The sequence below is a fragment of the Toxotes jaculatrix genome, chromosome 3 (genome assembly GCF_017976425.1).
Source record: "Toxotes jaculatrix isolate fToxJac2 chromosome 3, fToxJac2.pri, whole genome shotgun sequence".
Taxonomy (NCBI): Eukaryota; Metazoa; Chordata; class Actinopteri; family Toxotidae; genus Toxotes; species Toxotes jaculatrix.
The window spans coordinates 6,949,236-6,965,866 of NC_054396.1; the positions used below are offsets into that span (position 1 = coordinate 6,949,236).

The following is a 16,631-nucleotide window of genomic DNA, read 5'->3' on the forward strand; positions in this document are numbered from 1 at the left end:
CAAAATAGTGAAATATTAGCTTTGGGGCTAATAGCAACATTTACAGAAATGTTTTTTTTTTTTTTTTTTTTTAAAGTGCATTGTCCCTGTACATCCAGAAAATGAAATGTATATATTTATCAAGTCGAAGTAATTAAATAAATTATTCATTTATTTTTTTAAAAAACATTATATATATAAATTCTATTAAAAACAACTCTTATCTTTCTGTTTCTGTTACCCCTGCATGCATTTAGCATGCGAACACACAGGCCATTGGTGGACCACAGGTCTTTCCCAGGATGCGTTTCAGATGTAGTAAGTCCATCACACATATTTGATAAATATAATGAAAAAGGGGTCAGCAAGAAAAGTTTATTTGCACGCTGCCTTCGAAAAGACAAAGCCAGTAAATTCACCATCTGTTTCGTTTCTTTAAACATGTTTTAATTCAAAGACTGAATAACAATAGTTTTAAAAAGAACAACCGACAGATCCCAAACATTGCAAAATTTGCAGTCACTTGAGGGAACCAAGTGAACCAAGTTAACAAAAATAAATTTGATGTATGTTAAGAATGCATAACTGTTCACATTGCTAATTGTCAAGGTGGTGGGTGGGCTGTCTGCCTCTTGCCCAGAAAAATCTGGGCAAGAGGCAGACATAATGTATTTTGTCCAAAAAACTGCTTTCTGAATGCATCAAATATGGTTCAGTCTATGGGTAGCAAGACAAAACTGCGATGGCCAGTGTTTCTGGAGAAAAGATTACACCGTTAAGTGACGACTCAAGAGTTTAATAATGGCAAGGGGGTGAGGAACATATAAGCCTCAAGTGAGAGTGTGCCTCACATATGGATTTCATTTTGAACAATCACACTTCCCCAAACTCTGATATAACAGTCATTTTAAGGAGAAAAAAAAAGCCCTACACCAACCAACAACAGAGAGCATCTGAGAAAAAAAAACCATACCTGGATAATAACATCACAGCTCCTGGAATGCCTTTGGTGATTCTTCATATAATCAAATCTTACTCTTTCTGTCCAGAGGCAAATCTGTAGAATGTCATATACATATATATATATATACACACATATATATTACAAACTAAAACTACAAAAATTTAAAAAAAAAACAACAACTATGGAACAAAAAGAAATTAATGACAAAGTTGCACCAGAGAATTGGTGGTCTCCACTGTGGCAAGAGATTTTCTTCTGTTTGTGCTGAAGTTAAAGTCCTTGCAGCGCTCTGCAGTTACTACAGATGTTCACATTCTTCTTAACCAAGAAATCACATGTTGATGCCCGCTCCAGTATGATTGGGTCTTTATTAAACAATGGTTCTTTGGGCGGCAGGCCCTGGCAGACAGCGTATTTTTCCAGGCCCAAAAGCAGATTGACCACCTCGGTTACTGAGGTTAAGCGTGCTGGGTAGCTGTCATAGAGTGGGTGGGTGGGGAGCAGCGGCTGCTTTTGGACGGTGACCTGATAGCAGAAACCCGGGTCGATCAGCACCATGGTGTCGGTCATGCTGGACTGTTTTGAACACTGAATAAGCTGCAGCTGCGGGCCCTCCACCATGATGGCATACCATAGAATTGGCAGTACAGAGGAGCGCAAAGAGTGTAGCAGTTTCATTAGCTGGTTTTCCACATCAGCACCGCTCCCTGCTGAGTTATCAGCCAAACTGAAGATCTGTGTGATCTACAGACAACAACAGTGTGAAAGCAAATACACCAAATATTTATATTTACTGTTGTTATCCAGAGAACTAACATGAAAAGTCTCAGAAGGGCAATTACCATGGGCAGCTCCTCTTCCTCCTCCTCTTCTTCTTCTTCTTCCTCTTCTTCAACATGCTTTTGACCACCTCTGCCTGTGTGCAATCTCTCTGCATCCCATCTGCTTAGGTGGTCCTGGATCGACAAGGATGAAATCATGAGCTAAACTTTTAACCACAAGTACTGTTAGTCGAAAAAAATCATGCATAATTACAAATATGAATTCATGTTTGAACCTGAGATGAACTAAAACTGAATCACGGCTGTATGAAAACTGCTTTGAACTGCAGAGTGTGAGATCAAATGTATCTATTTTTTATTTGGATTATGAACCATGGATCAAGTCATGGACTAAATACCAACTCAGCCCTTTACACTGGGATGTGCCCACATCTCCACTGAGTGGAAACCAACTTGGGTGTGGTGCTGGCCCACTGCTGGCACACCCTAGTGAGCTGATGTTCGTTTGATGTCTTTAATAAAAAACTATTGTTTGGATGGATAATGTTAACCACATAAGAGGTTGTTGGCATGACCAATATACAGAGCCCAGCAGCCACTAAGGTAACACAAGAGTAACTGACATTGATCAGTAACACTTGCAAACCCTTGCTGGGCTTCGTGTGGTCAACATGGGACCGTGGTCAGAACAGAAAGAAAATGAAAAGCAGAGAAGCTCAAGATTTACAGGGATTTGCAAACTGCTGGGCAGCAAGCAAGTTGGGGTCTCATCTGCCTGAAGTGGGTTTAAGATTGGATTTTTTAGGATTTAGGATAGGATTTTTTTTTTTGCTCAATTTAAAATCACCAAACTAAGTGTATTTGTATTTCTGCCTCATCTGAATTTAAGACATTGTATTTTGTGCATGTACAAGAAGCAGAATTTGTGCACCATCAGTATTTGCAGTAGAACAAAGAGTATGAGGCTTCGCCAGCCTTCGCCTGCATACTGCAGTGGGGCACGTGGCAGGGACCACTTCACCTCTTACTGATTACTGTGGATATTAAAAGCTGCAGAACTTTATTTTAATTTCTAGTGGAGACCCCAAAGTTACCAAATGTGTATGCATGTATGTAGATCAGATACTGTCAAACAGGGTGGGAAATAAGATGACTTTTTTTTAAAGCTCAGACTTACTTAACAGAAAATAAAAGGAAAAATGAAATAAGGATAAAAATAAGAAACTCTGCCCTGTTTCCTGCTCCTAGTTTATACAGGTAATGCTCAAATAACACAGTGACTCACTGCTACAGTACTGGTAATGTGTCTTGGAGCATCAGATATTTTCATGTGATCAAGTGAAAGGCAAAACAAGTGACCACAAGAACAAGCTGAAGGACAGCCAAGAAGAGAGGGGTGACAAGTAGAGAGAGCAAACAGCTTGGCAGCGATATCCATCCATTACAAGGAGATCAAATTAACTTTTGTGGGAGTCCTGGTGCCAAGTGGTTAAGATGCAGGCCATATAACTGCAACATCCCCAGTCTGACGCCGCCCAAAGGCCGTTGTTGCATATCATACCCCTCTCTCTTTCTCTCTTCATGTCTCCGGTCTGTATCTGCACTGTCAAACTAACTGTCCATTAAGGCAAAAACGTCCCAGATTTATTTGTGTCCTGTCACATGACACAAGCACACCTGACGCAAAAAGATTCATGAACCCCGAACGGAACATTCAGAGATGCAGATGGTATCAACAGACACTGGTAAAAAAAATAAACCTGGTCAAACAGAGTTTGGATCCAGGCCTGGAATCACTGAACAGAGCCAGAGCCACAGGCCAAAGAACAGCACGACGACAGATACATAAGGAAATGCGTGGTGCCAGAAGCGTTTGTGAGGGGAAGTGTAAACAGACGGCCGTGATGGCTCGTGATCAGTCAGGTCTAGAGCAATTAAGCATTGGGCAGCAAGAATTTGTCCACCATCAGCTAGAAAAGTGCAAATTTCTACACCAGAGCACTGGGACGTCAAAAAGAAAAGGCTCCTGAACGTACACACTCCAACCAATCACAACTTTTTTCTACCTAATGCAGAAAAAATGTGCATTATCACTAACACAAAAGAGAACGAAGAATATAAACTTACGAGCTGACAGTTGTTATGGTTGCTGATGTGAGGGACTCTGTCAGGCAGCCCATTCCGCTGTCCGAAATTTGAATAACTCAACTGCAGAAAGTCAAAATTAAGTTGACATCCTGTTGGGTTCGGAGGTGAACTTTAGCTGACAAAAATATGCAGATAAGAATCTGTTTTCAAACCTGCATAGATGATTGGTGGTTTCTCACGCTCAGTTCATTGTATTTGCTACCAGTGGCAGGCTCAGAGCTCCAACTCAGCTAGAAACAGCAAAACACAGGTAAATGAACCTTTCATTAAGTGTTTTCTCAGTAGGAGAACACAGCTTTCTTTAAAAACACTCACTAAGTTAAGTTTACCTTTATCCTTTATTGTCCCTCTACGGGGGAAATTACTCTCTGCATTTCACCCACAACAAGTGAACAAAACACACACAAAGCATGCACATGCACCAGAGACGCTGGGGCAGACGGCTGCCTACTATGGCACCCTGGGAGCTGGGGTGGATCGGTGCCTTGCTCAGGGACACTCTTTACTTGCTGTCCTCAATACAAACAAAAAGAACCACAAAAAAAGATCTTAATAACAGAGGCATTGTGTACTCACTGCTTGAAAGTTACTGTCATCATCTTCATTGTCAGTAAAGTCCAAGCTAACTTGTGGTCCTCTGTTTTTCTTTAAACTTGACTTGCGACTGTATGTGTAATGAGGTCTAGGCCTGCCCGGCAGAACTGGGCCATCTGGTCCATAGTCTCCTTGTCCCATCTGGAAGGGCAGTAGGTGTCTCTGTCAAATAAAAGCGCAGAAATATTTCGATCCAAGACCACTACATCATTACTGCAAGAAACAGCAAATACATTAAACACTGGTATGGTCTTACCATTGCCTGTCTCTGACACTGCCGTAGTCGACACTTCTGCCTCTTTTTGTTGCTGCCTCCAAACTTGGGTTTGTCTATACAGAAATCACACGTGCCGCAGTCTTTCCTGCAGAGACAGGCTTTGCATTCTCCACAGGAGCGTCGCTTCCGCTTCTTATGCCACTGGAAATAAAAACAGTGAGAGAACTTAGCACAAATATAAAGGCACTGTGGAACAATCAAATGAACAAATGAGCGATAATTAGATAATTTTGTCAACTGTATAGGCAAGAGGAAGGAGCATTATGATGAAGATTTGTTCATTAGTAAAACTCAGCTCTTCCCGGTGGCAAAATGAATGTTGGTAACAGCTCACATGTAAGAATTTGTTTTGGCAAACCACACAACCATGAAGAAACTGAGAAATACTAAATAATCTTTATGTTCAACTTTTGTCACTGTGACAAAACAGATTTTGGTTTATTATGTATCGGTTTAGATAATCATGTCTGTAGGACAGTGGGTTTAAAAAAAAACACTAACATCATCATCATCGTCAGTTGACATATCTTCCTCGTCATCAACGTCCACGTTGACCGAGAAGTTCTCTGTATCACTGCTTTTGAGACTCAGGTGCTGTGTCAGGAAAAACATTATCAGTGAGACTGGGGAAGAACAATAAGACTGTACTGTGAATACAGATATAATTTGATCTCATATAACAAAAAGTTACCTGTGAGTCTGTAACTTCACTCTGTAAAATACAACAGTCATTGTTAGGACTTAAATAAATTAAATGAATCTTTCAGTGTCAAATCTCCACTGCATGATTACACTGTTATCATTGTAAATAAACGGGCAATTTACATGTGCAGTCTACGTGTTGTGAAAGCAGCGCATGAACATCTTTGACCCAGAAAACGCTGTAAACCTATACAACTGGACAGATTATCCAAGCTTTTCTTACCTGAAAACTCATGCATGTGTCATCAAAGCTTTCAGGAATGTCATTATAAGGCCTCTGCTGTAGGAAGGCTCCAGTTCCAGGACCCTGATGCAACATACAAGGCATGAAAGTTAAACATAAACATCAAAATAAACTATTATAGTAATAACTATTGTGTACCTGGTGGCTTACCTTACGAATGGGACATATACATTTACGCTTCCGGCATATGCGTCTCCGGGACTCTGGGCTCTGCAGTCCATGCTTGCAGTTGGCACACTGCCCACAGTTCACTGTGTTGTGACACCCGACACACTGACCACAAGGAATCCACTACGGTTGACATGAGCAAGAATAAAAAGGGAGATTTTGTGTATATTTTGCGACATGTTTTAACACATCTATCAGCAGACTAATTCTGGAGGAACATACAGAAAACTTGTCTTCTTAGGGCTGGAGAACCTGAATTTTCTTTTTGTAATTGACCTTTTCTCCATGTCAGATAAAAAAAGGTTCACACAGACAAAAGTGATTAAATGTGAAGTTACTGTCCTATAAACAAATTCTCCTACAATTTTTCCTGCAAACAAAACATTCACATACTGTGGGAATTCTGTATTCACGGTTTTACGACTATATTACTAGTTTCCAGTGTCCAATATACAGAAGTTTTGGCAAGTCAAAGTGGCTAAAATGTAACCGTTCATTGACACATCCTGTTCACAGACAATGCTTTACCTTTCTGAAGCGAATCATCGGGTGCTCCTTTGTCTTTGAGGCTGCTGGAGTTAAAAAGAAACAAACAGCTTAAGATCAGTGAGACTGTAAAAAGGTGGTATCTTGTGCTCCAACTCTGACATGTCCATGAGTTTTCTACTTCTACTGTTACCACTTTTTCTACTTCTGACACTAGTTTGGTCTAAAAGTCATTATATAGCACATTCATGCCCTGACATACCCCAACAGGAGGGACAGCAGGGCCTCTTCCTTTGTTTGTCATACCATGTACCTGTGAAGGAAATACCACATCTGGCACAGACCCTGCAGAGAAATATGATCACGTAAAACTTTGATTAAATGGAAATAACCAAGTGTCCTGTTACTTACATTACATTACTTACATTACAGTAGTATTAAATGATGAGGTTAAATAATAGAAATGTGAAGTGAAGTAATGGACTCACAGAGTGCTGTCCTCTGTCCCAATTTCTCCATTTATGGAGGGGAGGGGGAGCGGTTTGGATGATGAGGGAAGGGGAAGTTTAATTTTATCTTCCACTGGTAGATCCTCATTTCGAGAGACTTGGTTTGGAGTTGTCACTGTACTGTGCGAGGACGAGCTTGTCTGGCTAGAGTGGACGCTTTTGGGACCCAAGTTAGGGGTGAGCCTGTGGTGAGAGTCGGGGGTGTCTGCCCCCTCTCCCCTCTCCATGAAGCTGGACTCTGAGGAGGAACGCTCCCGGATCTTTCTCTAACGGATGAGAGAGTGAAGAAAACTAACTATAAAACACACACATTGGTCGAGTTGACTGAAGACTCAAAGTTCGAAGTGACTGAAGAGGCTAATACCTTCACTCTGCTTCGAATTCTTGTGGGTGGTGCTTCACCATCGTAGAACTTTCCTGTCTTGTACTCAAAGTTTGTCAGGTTGAGAATTCCCTCCAGCACTGAAGTCAGTTCAACTCTGCTTCTCACTCGATCACCTTGTGGACTGTGAAAGGGACGAACAATCACAACTGCACAGAGCTGGAGGACAAGGTGAAATCACGGCTTAAATCAACCCAATCGTGCACTCATCAACTATAAACTCTATTGGCTCATAATCCACTGATTTGCAATTTTAATACTGTGATCTTATTGCTGTGTGAAACTTTGTTATTGTTGCTGTCTTATTGTTATTGTTTGTTGTCCTGTTGTTGTTTGAGAAGGCTGTTTCAATGAGAGTGTTCTTATATTTGTTTGTATTCTTATGTATTTACTTATCTTGTACTAGAGTGCTCTGTCTCAATACTTGATGTTTCTTGTTCCTGCTCAGGGACTACAGATGAAAATTAGCTGGTAGCTAACTCTGGTGTGGCTGAGAGCTATGCACTGTCCCTGTTAAGTAAACAAATAAATACAACACAATACAGATTGCAACAGACTGTACAGGTGTACCTACCTAATAGAATGGAAATCTAGTTTACAAAAAATATTTCCTTCTCACTACATAATCTTGAAAACCTACTTTTTATTTCTACTACAAGGCCGTATTTACCTTAGGTAGTACACATCCTTCTGGCCAACACTGCTCCCTGAACGGCGAACAACTTCTTTGCGTTTCCAGCCGTCTCCAAGTACTGGCCAGTCTTCCCATCCCTCGTCACGATGTGATCGCTTACGGCGGGGAAGGAAAAGCCTGGATTGAAAAGAGGAGACAGGAATTATACATTAGAAATCTTTATACTACATGGGAAAAACAGACCGCACAAGAAGCCGTCCAAGAAAAGGTTTGATAAGATAGTTTATGTTTATGTGTGTTTATTTTCTTTCAACAGAAGCTGAAACAAACAGCAAGAGCCCTGAAAAGCATATGCACCTCAGTACTGCAGGCTCTATAGTAGTAAAGGTAACACATTATATGAACAGGAGTGTGCTTGAACATGGCCATAAAAATATAAAACAATCAACGATAACGCAGCTTTTTAATCAGATTACAGTAGAGGAGAAAGAGTCTGCAGACAGCCAGCATATCAGAGACAACTGCCTGCGTGACAGCATCCTGCATTATTATTACATGACCACAGATTGGAGGAAAACAACATTATTCAACCTACTGATATATCTTTTTGGAGGCCTTCTCACTGCCCGCCACGCTCTCACTCCTTTCACTTTCTCCTGCCAGGCTTTCTTCTTCTGCATCATTCCTATCAACACTATTGGCATCATCATCGTCCTCAAGTGGCTCAAACCAGTCAACAGCAGGCTCACCACCTGTGGCCTTCGCCTCCTCTTCTACCTCTCCTGAGGTTTCCTCTACAGGATTTGAGCTGTGGTTTGCCTTTGAATGAAGACTGTCTGAGGCTGCCACGGGTTCCTGTTCAGGTTCTGCATCAGAAGTGTTTTCTGTTTTGCTGCTCTGCTTCTCTGTGCTTTGTCCCACATCTTCCTCCACAGGCTCTCTGCCAGGGAACGGGCTCTCAAGTGGTTCCTCGTTCATTGATGCACCAGTTTAGGCTACAAACGGCCAAAAGTGTTTTCCTGGAGACAGATAAGATATCCTCTACAGTCGAGCTTGCATCCCATTTAAAGTGATGTGAAGTCAGACCTCGCCACGTAACCTTGGCCTCTGAGGTTAGGGCAGGCAGGTGAACCGCAAGAATGGTTCACCACTGTTCAGTTTTTCATGACACAACCTGGAAACGAGGGTGTTGTTCATAAACAGAGATTAAATAACGCCGTACGTCCAGTGCAGTATGTCCAGTTAGCCCTAGCTCGACGTTGTGTTACTGTGATGTTAGCTTCAAACAACGAGCTGCTGTTTTTACACGTTTGCAATGACTTGACGAGCAGACATTACAACACAAACTAACTAAGGAGACCGGGTGTGGCGTTATGCCCTGATCTGCTCATCGTTAGCTAGCTTACATAAATATATAGCTACCATAGCTACCGTTTACCAGTGGTTAATTGGCTAGCACTGTAGCAATCGTTAGCGACACTAGCTAACCTCCACTGCTGCGAATGCTGTTACTGCTGCAAGTGCCCTCATTCTCTGATAGTGGTGCCGATTATTTCTTAATAATATTTTACCGCATACTACCAGCAGTGCGATGTCGGAACCACTTACGCAAAGCAGCTGGAGAGGAAAGACTGAAAGTGAAAACGGGAGTAGCGTCAGCCACCGTTAGCTGGAGCGTCCCCTCTCCATGGTTCCTGTGCCACTATGCTGAAATGATTCCTCTGAGTTCAGGGCTGTGTATCGCTGCCACTTTACAAATGTTTGCGGTTAAGCTGGCCAACAAATACACAGGCACATACTTGCAGGGTAAGGATACTCAGATGCTTGGCACACTAGTCACCACATGCACCACCTCACTTTACGAGGTAGAGCTAACTTAGCCAGCCAGCTACCAAACATCCAGCACTGACGGAAACGGTGGAAGGACAAAAGAAGGCAAAACGCCAAGATACAAATCCACCCGAGCCTTGGATGTAGGCTCTCATCCCGTCTAAAGATGAGAGGACCACTGGCATCAAGCATCACACAACAGACCGGATTAGGTTTGGATTAAACGTTTACTTTTCATTAACAAATACAACGATTCAGTTGCTTTTCATTTAAACGACGGTAGGAATATAATGCAAGGTAAGTTCAAGGAGCCACAGTAATTTTTGTAAAAGCTCGGTTTCTCGCGTAACTGTGTGACAATAACCACTCTGGGATGGTACTTTTATTTTTATTTACTTCCGCTATAGATAATTACTGCACATCAACAGCTGGGTCATTTTAGCAAAACTGTAACTAGCCTGTATCAGCCTGTAATACAGTATTTACATTATACATCTACTCAATGACACATTCTGTGTTTCTGATTCGTTGTTCGCTCGTTTCATTTGTTTAACATCATTCAATTCATCCAAACATTATGTTTGGACAGAAAAGTAAAAGAAAGACTTGGCCAATCAACAAACAGGAGGTGAAGACGGATGGGGAGGGGGCACTCCTCTCGTCCCGCTTTCTTCTTCTCTGATTCTCAGGTCATTTAACTGTGCTGCCTTCAGGGCTCGCAAGAAAGAGAAGAAATGCGAACCACATCATTGGGAATGTGTTGTTTTTCCATGCTGATTGAAAACCATGGGGATTTTTACAAACAGTCAGGCTGTCGGATATTCACTGATATTTAGGGCCCGAGTACGGAATTCGTGCGAAGCCCTGTTGCATCTGGAGGAATTATTATTACTATTATTATTTTTATTATTCGCTTTTATTTTTCTTTCGCCGCTTTGTCAGCTAATTTGACCCGCTGAACGTGCTCAAAAAGTCATCAAACTTTGCCCAAAATTTTCCCCCGACGAAAATTTTTGACACTGTCCGTGTGAGTGGGCGCGGCCAAACGGCTCTGCAGCGCCCCCTAGAGTGTGAAAATATTAACCGTAAGAAAAGGTCTCTTGGCGGAAAGTTCTGCGATGTACTGGAAGTCGGCCATTTTGGAAAAACTGCGCCATTTGGCGTTTAGCACTCGCCGTACTTTAACAAACTCCTCCTAGGGGAATTGTCCGATTGCGCTGAGTTTTTGTCAGACCGCACATAAGGTATTAGGGACAAAAAGTTATCAAAAGTTTTGTTGTACATTGTATGTACAAAGGCCAACAGCAATTATGGAAGAAATAACATGTATTAACAACACACACCTCACCTGGAGCTTTAAGGTGTTTATTCAGAGCATTCACATCAAAAACAGCAATTTTCAATCAGCAGTAGTTCATCTACCAGTCAGGACAAAAATATATATCCATTTACCACTTAAAGTTAATTATCATACAAAGATTTTAAAATAATCATCTAGTTAGAAAACAGGTTTTCATCACAACTGTTCTTATTCTATAAGTTTAAATCTTTAACACTCAGACCTCAAGTTATGTACAGTGATCCACCGATTAGAGCTAGGTCGACTACCTATCCTTGTTGCTACGGAGATCAGTCGTCAAGGGGTCGTGCTGAATAGTCTGATGCAACATCAGAGCGAGCAGACCAGCTCTGTTGGTCATAGCAGTCCTGACGTTACGCTCCTGTTCGAAGAGCTCGTCCAATTTGTACCACTGTGGGGAACAAAAGCACAGGTTAATGGTGAAGAGTGGGTCTAATCAATTATAACAGTATAATCTATTACAGCGTTTTAAGTTATTTAGCATCAGAAAGTCGGATAGTTATCATTTCACTCATTGGGGGTCGAGGGCCAAGAAGCATTTGCATCTGAATGTCTTCGTCTTCAGAATGTCCAATAAATAATGTGAAGTTCTGTCCCTTTAAACCAAAGCACTAGTCATCAAGTTTGACTTACCACCCTGACTCGCTCCAAGTCCACCTCGGCTCTCCGAAGCTTTTCCCAGTTGTAATGTCTGTTGCATTTTCTTTTGGAGACTCTGCAATACTCTCCTGTCAGCTCAAACACATTCTTCACCAGAGGACATCCACATACCTCATCTACCGGGACCTGGGCATTGGAAGAGAGAAAGACAACATGAAAAATGGGAGACTCCACTCAAACATGACTTAAAGCTTAACAGGCGATTACTAGCAATATTTCAAATTTTAGACCAAGTTAGCAGTTTTTGGTCAGGCATGGAAATTATACTGGAAGTTTACAAATGATCGAGGAGTGTTCACTGACCTTGGGATCTCTGGAATGTTCTGGACACAAAACCTGAAGCCTCTTACAATATGTTTTGCTTTGGGGATTGTACACATCACAGAAGAGTCTGGTTGCTCTGTGGAAAAAAGAATTTGTTAGCAAAGCAAGTGAACTAGGGAAAAATTACATACACTTGGAGAGTACTTCTTTTTCTTACCCTTCTATTCTTGTGGGGTACATGGAACCAAAGGAGGTCTGACTCTCATACTGTCAAGATAATTGTTAATCATTAGTGAAAGAAATGATACCAGAAATCTATATACCTTTGTTTTTGCTTATATCTGATGCTTAGAAGCAGAAACACAAATGAAAGAAATGATTACCTTTGCGTAACATCTCTCCATATGTCTCAGGGCCACTTTTGGATTGATGGGATGACTACAGGACACACAGAAAATCTGCAGATCTGTGTCCTCGCTGTCACCTTCATTCACCTGCAAACAGACGAGAAAGCATTTTATTAAAAAGTCTCATTTCTGTTCTTCTTCTGCAGCTTCAAACAAACAAAGAATGTCTGAGACTGCAGTTTCAAAGCTGGCCCTCACTTTGGCCAGGCCCACAGGGAGCTCTCATGAAAAAACACTTAACAGACCAGGTTGTGCAGCTGAATGAAAAAGCGTGCAGGCTGCTGCCAGCTCACCTCCTCGTCCTGCTGAACCGCCTGCTGCTTGGCCTTGGCGATGATGCCCTCCAGTTCGTGGAAGCGTCGCTCCATCTCGGTGAGGCGCAACCGGGCGTTCTGCTGCTCCCGGCGGATGCGCTCCAGCTGCTTCTTCCCATGCTCCTCAGCGATGCAGGGACTCTGCTGCCACTGTTGAATACGCTGGGGGAGGATTTCATAGATCCGGCTGTGGATCAAAAAGCACACAGATTAATTAATTTCAGTACTAAAAAATTCAACATGATGAGGATTTTCCTTTGATTTTAACTGAGATATCTGGGAGGAAAAGCCTCAGAGACAATATCCATGAGACACTACACCAAGGATAATCATCAGAGAGACAAAGAGACAGAAGCAAAAGAATAACTAATGATACATAGTGACGAACCTAATTATGGCTCATAAGCTCCCAACAAAACCTAATGTTATACTGACCAATCAGACAATACAATACAATCCAGGTAATCTAAAACGGCACCATCAGACCTTCTAACACTAGGTGGAGCAGTAGCATTTGAATACAAACAGGTGATACTAGTTAAAGCAAAAAGTTTTTGCCCAGGCCCTTTAAATTATGAAGAGGTATTAAACAAAGATGCAATTATTTTTTTTTAGGTTGTTTTGAAAAAAAAAAAAAATTCCAGTGAACAGAAAATAAAATAAATAAATATTCAAATGCACTAGAGATATTGGCTTTGTTTGTTCTAAGAACGTGTTCAGCATACAGGATCTATTCCAAAAGAAACACACTAATGCATGAAATGTGAAATGGAGTCTTCTTACTTGGCAGCTAACTTCATGCCACAGTCCTCAGAGCAGTATTTGGAGTTGGATCTTGCTGCCTCCACACAGTTTGGCCCCAGACACTGGCGAAGTCCCACATTATCCCGCAAATCCCCCTTCTCACTGTGCCTGCTTCTGTCTTTGTGCTTCTGCTTCTGTTTGTGGCGACGAGACTCCTTCTGGATAGATTAAAAAAAAAAGAAAATCATGGGTAGCAGGCCAGATGTTACCACGTGTGTTGCTACCATTTACGTTGTTAAGAACTTTATGAGGAAACAAGTCTTACTTTCTTGTCAAACTTCTTTTCTCGTCTCTTGACGTGCTTCACCTTCACTGCTTTCTTACGCATGACAGGGCTAAATGGTGGCTCATCATCTTCATCACTACCCCATGCCTGGGTGAGAGAAGAGCGAACAGTCTCTCAAAATACAGTTCCCAATAAATGTTTTAGCTGCTGAGAGAGCGTATCTGAAATTAGCAGGTTTATATGAAGCAATATCACATCAGTTGCTCTGCTACCATGTTGTCGTCAAGTCCTGCTGCCTTGTACTGTTGATACAGATCTGCCTCGCTGTCGTAGTCGTCAGAGTACCGTCTCCGCCTGTGGTAGGAATTGTCCCTCCTTTCCCGCAAAGAGAATTCCTCATCCTTCACACGCAGCATTTTCTGTAGAAACGCGAAAAGCAACAGATTCATTACATTTTCCAACATAGCTACAACGGAGTACACCAAAACATCAGAGATCAGGGACTGCTAATGGCTCCAAGGATTGAAAAAAGACAGATATTTTAACTATGTGATTTATCTGGTGATATATGAATGATGCATTATTGATACATGGCATAATCTAATTTAAAACAAGACAGAGATAAAGTCGCTTACCCTGGCTCGAACCTCGCATTGCCTAAACCTGCACTTCTGTCTGATTTTGTTGGGACCTCCAAATTTCTTCATGTCCTTGCAGAAGTCACACTGGGCACAGTCCTCAGTCCGTCTGCAGGGCTCACATTCCCCACACATTCGGACTGAACGCTTCACCTGAGGAAAATTACAGAATGGACAATAACAGCCGTTGCACTTTAGGAAATGTGCAAAGTTTTACTGCCTACACAATCACTTAATGCTCAGAAATGGGTAGATACTGTTATCACACATAGTTATTTTTGAGCTTCTGATATAAAACAGATGAGGAAGAAATACAGTCCAATTAATTTATGATCAATATGGACAACAAAAGTTTTATTCATATGCAATAATCATTTGCTTCTTTTTTTCTTGTGGAAACTTGTCGTTTTATTTGTTATTTATGAGAAAATATATTAATACTAATGCTGACAGCAATTATTTTATTGTTCATGTCAGTATGGAATGACTACATTTCAGACTCTGTTAGACTCTAAATTTGGAAGATCCAGTTATCTTAGTGTTTAGGTCAGAAATACAACTTACCTTTGATCCACGCCTCCTTTCACTCTTATAGTCTGGAGTACTTGGGGTGCTGTACTGTTTTTCAGCTCTGTCAGGCTCAGATTCCTTCTCTCGGTTTTTCTTTGATCTGTACTTTATTTCCAGTGAGGAATTTTCATCTGGTAGCAGGGAGAATAGAGCAATAAGTTCTTGTTTATTTACACTTTTTGTGATATATTTTATGGTAATCACGACTCTCTAAATTTCAGAGATTAAAGAGGAATTTTTTAATCACCTCTGCATCTCATGCAGTACCATTCGCGGATTGCCTTTGCCATCTTCTCAGTGATGTTAATGCAGTTGCCGTGGAACCACTCATTGCAGTTATCGCAGCCACTGTCAGTAGGAGAAGCAAAAGCAGAAAATGAGATATGTGATGTGTTGCGTCCTGACACAGTACTGGACTGACTGAAACAGCAGTGGTGTTGTGAACATACATCATGAAGCAGTTGATGTCTGGTTTCCGGCAGATACAGTAAAGTGGTGCATTCTCCCCCTCCATGCTGCTGGTCTCAGGCCCTGGCACAGGGTCGGTGTCAGACATTTCACTGTCCTGAAAAGCAGAATACACATTAAAAGCCACATTACAACTAACAGGGTTTTACTTAACACAAATAATAACCAAACTAACAGCTAACCAACTAACCAACTAACAGCTCAGCTAAACAGCGCTGAGTTGCAGGCCATTTTTCTCAAGGACAGCAGGAGACTTTAAGTGTATGTATGCTGTGCGTTTAAGCCAGCCACTTGGCACTGCTCTGTGCACAGTAGTTCTGCTGTAATACGCCGTCTACTGCTCAATAACTGGGGATAATTCCTACAGTACTCTGAAACAGTCTATTCTAACTATTGCTATCATCACAATTTCTACTCTTTACTCTCCCACTCCTACATTTTTGTGGAAACTGTCATCATGTTTATTACACTACAAAGACCAAGACGCTGTGTCTAACGTCCATCACTAAAATAAAGCAGCGACAGTCATGTTGGTTTTATAACAGACGTCAGCTAACGCCGTTAACGTACACCACGATATTGCACCATGCACAGTTTCAGTGCCAGTTATTTAACGTTAGCTGCGCCATTAACTTGTAAAGCCTGGAAAGAGAATCTGATGTGTTGAAATGCAGACACTGCTGAAAATATAGAGCTTGTCAGCACCCTCAGTAAGAGACAAATTCCGTGTGTATTATCAGCTGCTTTGTTTACACACAAACCTAACGTCACTGTGCGTGCTAAAGTTAGCTCCAATAGTAGTTACTCAGTTAGCATCAGCTAAATTCACATTTACAGGCAACATTTGTCACCTAGCTTACGTTGCTGTACAAATTAAATACAAAGCTGTCAAATCAGTTTTATATCTACAATACTCAGTTTTAACAGGACTTATTTAAACGCTATAACCAAAGTTGGATCATAACATGCTCCAGTAGGATGCGAAGTTAGGGCCGTGTAACCTATTAGTCGGCCAAATTAAATTAGCTAACTTTCCAAAATCGTAGGTTTGACAGAAATAGGAGTATTTTCCAAATACTTACCATTATATGAGGTGGAACAGTCTTTGGTTTTACTACAAATAAAGTATAAATGACAACGGATATAACGCAAAACAGTAAAACTATTACCTCGGCAGTTAGCGTAAAGCTAAGGTTTACACGGATATAACATCGCTCATAA

The 16,631-nt window shown here is 41.4% G+C and overlaps 2 protein-coding genes across 5 annotated transcripts; both read right to left on the reverse strand.

The window, feature by feature from the left end:
- Nucleotides 1-270: 270 nt before the first annotated feature.
- mbd1b (methyl-CpG binding domain protein 1b) lies at nucleotides 271-9,760 on the reverse strand. 4 transcript variants are annotated; one of them, XM_041034848.1, is made up of 17 exons: nucleotides 9,478-9,760; nucleotides 8,465-8,888; nucleotides 7,906-8,046; nucleotides 7,218-7,359; nucleotides 6,833-7,119; nucleotides 6,607-6,689; nucleotides 6,387-6,430; nucleotides 5,841-5,981; nucleotides 5,670-5,753; nucleotides 5,436-5,456; nucleotides 5,246-5,338; nucleotides 4,724-4,885; nucleotides 4,450-4,629; nucleotides 4,026-4,103; nucleotides 3,853-3,933; nucleotides 1,786-1,899; nucleotides 272-1,687 (listed from the first exon to the last, which is right to left on the reverse strand). In XM_041034848.1, exons 2-17 carry the CDS (start codon nucleotides 8,845-8,847, stop codon nucleotides 1,214-1,216), a joined length of 2,508 nt encoding a protein of 835 aa, XP_040890782.1. In that variant the 5' UTR covers nucleotides 8,848-8,888; nucleotides 9,478-9,760; the 3' UTR covers nucleotides 272-1,213. The 4 variants fall into 4 exon arrangements, with proteins under 4 accessions (XP_040890783.1, XP_040890782.1, XP_040890781.1 ...); XM_041034847.1 differs by having other exon boundaries at nucleotides 8,465-9,043; XM_041034849.1 differs by having other exon boundaries at nucleotides 271-1,687; nucleotides 6,387-6,427; nucleotides 8,465-9,760.
- A 1,290-nt stretch (nucleotides 9,761-11,050) lies between these two features.
- cxxc1b (CXXC finger protein 1b) lies at nucleotides 11,051-16,630 on the reverse strand. Its single transcript, XM_041035124.1, has 14 exons — nucleotides 16,493-16,630; nucleotides 15,392-15,507; nucleotides 15,190-15,290; nucleotides 14,937-15,073; nucleotides 14,370-14,525; nucleotides 14,007-14,153; nucleotides 13,774-13,881; nucleotides 13,488-13,666; nucleotides 12,684-12,891; nucleotides 12,367-12,477; nucleotides 12,201-12,250; nucleotides 12,023-12,119; nucleotides 11,693-11,845; nucleotides 11,051-11,450 (listed from the first exon to the last, which is right to left on the reverse strand). Exons 1-14 carry the CDS (start codon nucleotides 16,493-16,495, stop codon nucleotides 11,304-11,306), a joined length of 1,713 nt encoding a protein of 570 aa, XP_040891058.1. The 5' UTR covers nucleotides 16,496-16,630; the 3' UTR covers nucleotides 11,051-11,303.
- Between the last annotated feature and the right edge of the window lies 1 nt (nucleotide 16,631).

Excerpts from the sequence above, each read along its gene's own strand:
- mbd1b (XM_041034848.1), bottom strand. The coding sequence starts at position 8,847 with ATGAACGAGGAACCACTTGAGAGCCCGTTCCCTGGCAGAGAGCCTGTG. Across the intron at positions 5,754-5,840 it reads GTATATGTCCCATTCGTAAG|GGTCCTGGAACTGGAGCCTT; the intron begins GTAAGCCACCAG and ends ATGTTGCATCAG. Across the intron at positions 4,630-4,723 it reads AGTGTCAGAGACAGGCAATG|AGACACCTACTGCCCTTCCA; the intron begins GTAAGACCATAC and ends TTTATTTGACAG.
- cxxc1b (XM_041035124.1), bottom strand. Across the intron at positions 14,526-14,936 it reads AAAGGAGGCGTGGATCAAAG|GTGAAGCGTTCAGTCCGAAT; the intron begins GTAAGTTGTATT and ends AATTTTCCTCAG. Across the intron at positions 12,251-12,366 it reads TGGAGAGATGTTACGCAAAG|TATGAGAGTCAGACCTCCTT; the intron begins GTAATCATTTCT and ends TTATCTTGACAG.